The following is a 7,940-nucleotide window of genomic DNA, read 5'->3' on the forward strand; positions in this document are numbered from 1 at the left end:
ATATGGCAAAGGTTCACCCAGCCCACACCATACTGCCAATAACTATCTCATTATTTCACATCTAGAAAACGTGCAGAGGAAAATGATAAAGGGTCGGTTCGGGGCATGATTGTTGCCCTTTTAACATGATTGTGTCTGTCTGTGATGTGATCGTTTGTGTTTCCTGGTCACATGACACTGTGTTTTCATCACAACAGCTCCACCTCTAGCTGGGACGTCCTACCCAGTGTCCGGCCCGCCCCCGTGCCCAGGTCACCAATCAGATTATGACCTTTGACCTTCACCCCTTTAACCCAAATCCCTGACTCTACTCCCCATCATCTGCCTTCTGTCCCTGGCTAGAGATAACTCCTAGCACCCCTAAACGTTGGTGTGTAGCCTCCAGATCTGAACAAAGTGTGTCGATGTATCGTTAAAATTTTACTTTTAGCCATTTTACTTACCAATCTAATTCCTTAAGATCTGCAAACACCAAGGTGGTCGGGGCTAGGAGTTGTTTTTTGGACTGGGACTCTAGAAATTCCAACATCACGTGTTATCCTAAAGAATCCTAATCCATTCCTGTAATCCTGTTATTCTAGGAAATTTCACAACTCATTTGTTTAAAGTAGATTGTTGTGTCTTTAAATCCAGTGTTGTACTAATATAGCACATTTTCTCCCTCTCAATAGCTTTTTAATGCTGTAACTTCCTACTGGGCACACACGGGTTGAAATCAAATCAAATGTATTTATATAGCCCTTCTTACATCAGCTGATGTCTCAAAGTGCTGTACAGAAATCCAGCCTAAAACATCAAACAGCAAGCAATGCAGGTGTAGAAGCACGATGGCTAGGAAAAACTCCCTATGAAGGCCAAAACCTAGGAAGAAACCTGGCTGTGCCGTGTGGAGATTATAACAGAACATGGCCAAGATGTTCAAATGTTCATAAATGACCAGCATGGTCAAATAATAATAATCACAGTAGTTGTCGAGTGTGAAACAAGTCAGCACCTCAGGAGTAAATGTCAGTTGGCTTTTCATAGCCGATCATTAAGAGTATCTCTACCACTCCTGCTGTCTCTAGAGAGTTGAAAACAGCAGGTCTGGGACAGGTAGCACGTCCGGTGAACAGGTCAGGGATCCATAGCCGCAGGCAGAATAGTTGAAACTGGAGCAGCAGCACGGCCAAGTGGACTGGGGACAGCAAGGAGTCATCATGCCAGAGGCATGGTCCTAGGGCTCAGGTCCTCCGAGAGAGAGAAAGAATTAGAGAGAGCATACTTAAATTCACACAGGACCCCGGATAAGACAGGAGAAGTACTCCAGATATAACAGACTGACCCTAGCCCCCGACACATAAACTACTGCAGCATAAATACTGGAGGCTGAGACAGGAGGGGTCAGGAGACACTGGTTGAATCAATGTTGTTTCCACGTCGACGTTGAATCGACGTTGAATTGTCGTCTGTGCCCAGTGGGTTTCTACGTCACACTCCTCTGTTGAATCATTGATCTGTTCACTCCATCATTCCCTCCAAAACATTCACCAGGCATTACTCCTCTGTTGAATCATTGATCTGTTCACTCCATCATTCCCTCCAAAACATTCACCAGGCATTACTCCTCTGTTGAGTCATTGATCTGTTCACTCCATCATTCCCTCCAAAACATTCACCAGGCATTACTCCTCTGTTGAGTCATTGATCTGTTCACTCCATCATTCCCTCCAAAACATTCACCAGGCATTACTCCTCTGTTGAGTCATTGATCTGTTCACTCCATCATTCCCTCCAAAACATTCACCAGGCATTACTCCTCTGTTGAATCATTGATCCGTTCACTCCATCATTCCCTCCAAAACATTCACCAGGCATTACTCCTCTGTTGAGTCATTGATCCGTTCACTCCATCATTCCCTCCAAAACATTCACCAGGCATTACTCCTCGCTTGTTGTTTATTTGGACTTTTACTGACTTGTACAGTCAGTCAATCAGTCAATCAGTCAGTCTGTCTGTCAGTCTGTCTGTCAGTCTGTCTTTCTGTCAGTCCATTGTTGTCATTTGGTTCATTTACACATAGACCTACCATTGGGATGTTTCCCAACAAGAACAAATCCATGCAGTTATTTAGTGTATCACTCTGCTGGATGGTTGAGTAAACTGCTACAAAATACAGTGCAAACAGGGGGAGTATGACATACAGCAGGATCAATGAGCTTTTATGCCTTGTACTTCCATTGATGAGTCGGACTGCCTGTGCCCTCTGACATGTAGGACTATGGAGCCAGGGAAGGAGCTGAAACCGGACGTGGCCCTCAACACGACCACTGAACCAGGAAAAAAAGAAGATCCTGTCCCCCCCTCAGTCTGAGACCAATCAGAGACCTCCATGAACATGTCACACAATTTGTAATTGAAGACTGTATAGTCCAAACAATGTGATTCTGAAATCAGCCCTGCACATTCCTTGCCAGTGGAAGGACTGTGTGTGTGTGTGTGTGTGTGTGTGTGTGTGTGTGTGTATGTGTGTGTGTGTGTGTGTGTTGCTTGTCTGAATTCAGCTGTAAATACATTAAGCATCAAAATAAAGGAGTTGAATGACGATGTTACTTGGGTCAGTGTGATGTTCACACTGGTGTAGTACACATGATGAACACTAGACACTGCTATAGGACAAGTGGTGTAGTACACATGATGAACACTAGACACTGCTATAGGACAAGTGGTGTAGTACACATGATGAACACTAGACACTGCTATAGGACAAGTGGTGTAGTACACATGATGAACACTAGACACTGCTATAGGACAAGTGGGGTAGTACACATGATGAACACTAGACACTGCTATAGGACAAGTGGTGTAGTACACATGATGAACACTAGACACTGCTATAGGACAAGTGGTGTAGTACACATGATGAACACTAGACACTGCTGTAGGACAAGTGGGGTAGTACACATGATGAACACTAGACACTGCTATAGGACAAGTGGTGTAGTACACATGATGAACACTAGACACTGCTGTAGAACAAGTGGTGTAGTACACATGATGAACACTAGACACTGCTGTAGGACAAGTGGGGTAGTACACATGATGAACACTAGACACTGCTGTAGGACAAGTGGGGTAGTACACATGATGAACACTAGACACTGCTGTAGGACAAGTGGTGTAGTACACATGATGAACACTAGACACTGCTGTAGGACAAGTGGTGTAGTACACATGATGAACACTAGACACTGCTGTAGGACAAGTGGTGTAGTACACATGATGAACACTAGACACTGCTATAGGACAAGTGGTGTAGTACACATGATGAACACTAGACACTGCTATAGGACAAGTGGTGTAGTACACATGATGAACACTAGACACTGCTGTAGGACAAGTGGTGTAGTACACATGATGAACACTAGACACTGCTGTAGGACAAGTGGTGTAGTACACATGATGAACACTAGACACTGCTGTAGGACAAGTGGTGTAGTACACATGATGAACACTAGACACTGCTGTAGGACAAGTGGTGTAGTACACATGATGAACACTAGACACTGCTGTAGGACAAGTGGTGTAGTACACATGATGAACACTAGACACTGCTGTAGGACAAGTGGTGTAGTACACAACACATCCTGGGGTGGTAGGTAGCCTAGCGGTTAGAGCGTTGAGCCAATACCCAAAAGGTTGCTGGATTGAATCCCCAACCTGACAAAGTAAAAATCTGATGTTTGGCCTCAAAACAAGGCAGTTAACTTGCCTAGTTAAATAAAGGTTAAAATTAAAACATGATGAACACCAGGTAGAGGAAGAGAGCTGATAGACCCAAGATGCACTAGTTTCTACTTCCCTATGTACACACACACATAAACAAATACGCACCATTATAATATACTTTAACCAATTATGCAGCAGAGGCTCTAAACTTGCTGCAACTTCATTAAGTGATATCAATCCATCTGTCATCCATTGATTCACTTCTTTACATGTGGTCTGTGTTACTTAATTGGCAAAGAAACAAAATCCAACTCTGCCTTGATTGGGTTGTATCCATTTCCATCCCTTCCTATTTTATCAGTGGTCAGAGAAACACAGAGATCTATGGCCAAGGATCAGTTTCCTCTCCCCTCGCCCCTCCTCCTCTCGTTCACATCCTGGGGGTGAAATGGGATGGAATGCTGGAGGTGTTGGAGTCGGGCAGATAGGATTACTCCTTCCTTCTCAGGTTGGTCAGTAGTATCACTCTGGTGGGATTGTACCTGGATGTTCCTGACATCTTACGCTCTTCTGTGTGACATCATTAGCGGTCTGAACATGAATATGACATGAGAATTATTTCCCTACTCCTTCATTTTCTCTGTCTCTCACTTTCCTCCCTCTCTTCACCTCTCCTGGACGCCACTCCCAACCCCCCTGGGGATGGACAAACAGATGGACGTACTCAGTCACACTTGGCACCTGTGTCCCATGAATAGTTAAAGAGGGGTTTGGTGACGATCAGGCCGTAACTGAGATTAGAACAGCCAGCAGGACTCAGTCCAGGAGGCAACAGGCCGGGCTCTGGGACTCCCCAGGAGGCAACAACAACCAGCAGGAGGGGCAGGAGGCAGGACTAGGGGGTACAGCACGTGGCATGATGCCTACCCTGTGGTGGAAACGTAAACTTGGAAATGTAGACTTGGGTGGAAGGGAGAAACAAAGCAAACAACTGTCAATCTGTGGGTAAACAAACACATGACTGTACATTAGACCTCTGTGCCTGTGTGTTCATCCAAAGGGATGTATATGTATATACAGTATGGAGAGGAGACATTGTAGCTGTGTTGTGTGTTAGTGTTTTGCTGAGGTGTTTAAACACTGTAATGCACCATCACCTTCCTATAGATACACCATTACCTGACACAGGTGTGAGTACACGTGTCCTCTGCATGCTGAAGCCCGTAGAATAGCTGGCCTACAGTAGAGTGGATTGGGTAGGGTGGTAGGGACATTGGGGAATAAAGTAGGGGCCATTGAGTATGACTGCTAGGAGAGAGAGAGAGAGAGAGAGAGAGAGAGAGAGAGAGAGAGAGAGAGAGAGAGAGAGAGAGAGAGAGAGAGAGAGGGAGAGAGAGGGAGAGAGAGAGAGAGAGAGAGAGAGGGAGAGAGAAAGGGAGAGAGAGAGGGAGAGAGAAAGGGAGAGAGAAAGGGAGAGCGAGAGAAGGAGAAAGGGAGAGAGAAAGGGAGAGAGAAAGGGAGAGCGAGAGAAGGAGAAAGGGAGAGAGAGAGAGAGAGAGAGAGAGAGAGAGAGAGAGAGAGAGAGAGGGAGAGAAAGGGAGAGAGAAAGGGAGAGCGAGAGAAGGAGAAAGGGAGAGAGAGAGAGAGAGAGAGAGAGAAAGGGAGAGAGAGAGAGAGAGAGAGAAAGGGAGAGAGAAAGGGAGAGAGAAAGGGAGAGAGAAAGGGAGAGCGAGAGAAGGAGAAAGGGAGAGAGAGAGAGAATATAGACTTAGTTTGACAACAAAACAATCAAAATGAAAGAAAAGCTGATCAGGACAAAATAAAGGTAGAGGAATTGAAAAAGGATATGATGCCTTGGTGGCAATTCACTTGAGACGGTGGTGGAAACTGATCCTGACCAAAAAGATGCAGATTGCTTCCTGTACTCTGATGCCACTAGAGAGACACTCACACAAGTGGAGAGTACATCAACCCTATGCAAATAAGAGAGAGAGAGAGAGAGAGAGAGAGAGAGAGAGAGAGGGGGGAGAGAGAGGAGAGAGACAGCAGAGAGAGAGAGAGAGAGGGGAGACAGAGCAGGAGAGAGAGAGAGAGCAGAGAGAGAGCAGAGAGAGAACGAGAGAGAGAGAGAGGGGGCTGGACCCTGAGCAGTATGGTCCAGAGGGAAAGGCATTGAAGCGAGAGGAGATTCACACAACTTAACTTAAACTGAACAGGAAAACAGATCCTAACACGACGTAGATAGAGAGAAGACTAAAGAGACGTCTTCTAGAGAAGCATAGACAGCATTAAGACCCTTCATTAGAACAAGCTACGATTCTATGTTGTTAGAACAAGTAGATAGATACAAAAGGACGGACGAGAGAGAGAAAGTTTGGATTCTAGTGTTGTCCAACAACAAGTGGCAAAGGACACTTTAAAAAAAGGTTTTCTACCTATATATATTTTTTTTTTTGTTGACCTTTGTCAGTCTGCATCAGTCTCAATTGGATACGATAAGTCATGGACCCTCCTCTCCTGCCGGTGGCCAGGATGGAGGTGGATGTGGACCTGGGCTTTGCCCTCTTCTTTGTCTTCCTACTGTGTTCCTTCCTGCTGTTCACCATAGTGCGCTGTGCCCAGATGGTCCTGAACCCCTACAGCGCCATCTCTGTCGCCGCATACCAGAATACGGAGGAACAACCTGAGGAGTGACCTCACTCCATACTGTACAGGAAATAATGTGAGCATAGTGGAAGAACCCTAGCCCGACTGTGGCTAGTGTGCTGAAGGTGGGAAGTTTGGTTTTGTAGTTAGACTTGTGGGAATCAAGAGGAGCAGGAAGCACATGAAGGGAGTGGTACTTAAAAGTTTGGAGAATTCATCAGTCCACAGATCTGGAGATGAACATCACACACCATGATAACCTGGAAAACAGGAGCCAATGGGACCATGATGATTTCAAATTGTTACAGTACAGTTTATGTTTAGGCAATGTGCTTTTGTGAAAGTCTACAGTTGTCAGCATGTCATGGACCGGAGTCAGATAAACATAGGAGTGACCACCATTTTAGTTTTGTATTCCTAATCAGCCACTGTCATACTCACATCTGCTTTCCATTAAAACAAATAGGCGAAGTCATGAGAGAAAGTTTCATGACAATAAAAAGCATACTTGAATGTCTGTTTAATTTGTGATGTTTTTACAATATGCAGTCTAGGTTATAATAATAATAATTGATTACATTTCTATAGCGCTTTCCATAGAGTCTCAAAGCACTTGAAGAGCAAAAAACAAACTAGCAATATAATATAATATCATGACAGGTCAAGCAAGAGAGGCCAAGTCTTTGAAAGCTGCAACTTCTGAAGAAGGAGAGGGTCAATTCATGGCTTGAGCATAAGGAGCTGGTCAGAGGGTGGTCGATGATTTCATGTCATTTTGAATAAACATAATGCATGTTAATTGCCAATAATTAATGAGAGTTAAAAGTAAGGGATGGGGTAATGGGAAGAACACAACCATTGAAGAAGGAGCCTACATGTATTCAGTCTGACTGTAAGCAGAGCATTGGTGGAGGGAAAGAGGTCCAGTTTATTTCTTTTCGGGAGGTATGATGATGCGATAGCTTAAGAATTGCGCTGTTAAGATCAGAGATATGTCTCCTGGGTATACACCTTCGTTCGAGGTGCACATACCTATGTCTCCTGATTACAAACCAAGTAATATTACTTATAGGTCTTCATGCACTCTTGAGAATCTTGACGATCTCTAAATGGAGTCAGACAGCAGTGGTGAGCACTCTGAGGTTGAGCCAGTCCAGGATTACCTGCAGCGACAGAGCAGGCACTTCGAGTCACACGGCCCGGGGCTCAACCGGTGGTGTGCTTTGCTCTCCGGAGCAGGGTACCGCTAAAAGGGGTGATCAGTGGGGTAGTGTTGAGTATAGAGGTGGACGAAATGAAAAGGAATTATCCTAGTGTTTGTGACGCCTGCCGTTTGGTGAGACGTAGACCTGGTGGCAATGGCGAGACTGACAATACCCTGTCAGTTTTGTTGAGCTTTGACACAGAGTTTCTACCTCATAAGGTCTGGTTAGGTTATATTTGATATTCCAATCAAACACATTGCAGCAGTGAGATCCCACAAGGGAGATCCCACAATGTAAAAAATGTGCAGGAGGGTAGTCAGAGGGAGTGTACAGTTGGCATAGAGAAAGCAATGTCTGTCAATTGTGGGGGTTCCCATGCA

At 45.0% G+C, this 7,940-nt stretch overlaps 2 protein-coding genes across 6 annotated transcripts in view; both read left to right on the forward strand.

Annotated features, from left to right (window-relative positions):
- The window catches only part of LOC110536418 (carbonic anhydrase 14-like), a 36,836-nt gene extending 34,251 nt beyond the window's left edge, over window positions 1-2,585 (forward strand). For 3 of the 5 annotated variants that reach the window (XM_036940041.2, XM_036940051.2, XM_090216513.1), the window contains 2 exons: window positions 198-251; window positions 2,258-2,585. In XM_036940041.2, coding sequence (XP_036795936.2) covers window positions 198-251; window positions 2,258-2,354 — 151 coding nt within the window. In that variant the 3' untranslated portion in view covers window positions 2,355-2,585. The remainder of the gene's footprint in view (window positions 1-197; window positions 252-2,257) is intronic. The other 2 variants (XM_036940059.2, XM_090216508.1) reach the window with 2 other exon arrangements.
- A 3,626-nt stretch (window positions 2,586-6,211) lies between these two features.
- LOC149984886 (cortexin domain containing 2-like) lies at window positions 6,212-6,464 on the forward strand. Its single transcript, XM_090216519.1, has one exon. It carries the CDS (start codon window positions 6,212-6,214, stop codon window positions 6,401-6,403), a length of 192 nt encoding a protein of 63 aa, XP_090072645.1. The 3' UTR covers window positions 6,404-6,464.
- Window positions 6,465-7,940: the final 1,476 nt, after the last annotated feature.

Source organism: Oncorhynchus mykiss, chromosome 2, assembly GCF_057628025.1.
Source record: "Oncorhynchus mykiss isolate SJ-2025 chromosome 2, ASM5762802v1, whole genome shotgun sequence".
Classification (NCBI taxonomy): domain Eukaryota; kingdom Metazoa; phylum Chordata; class Actinopteri; order Salmoniformes; family Salmonidae; genus Oncorhynchus; species Oncorhynchus mykiss.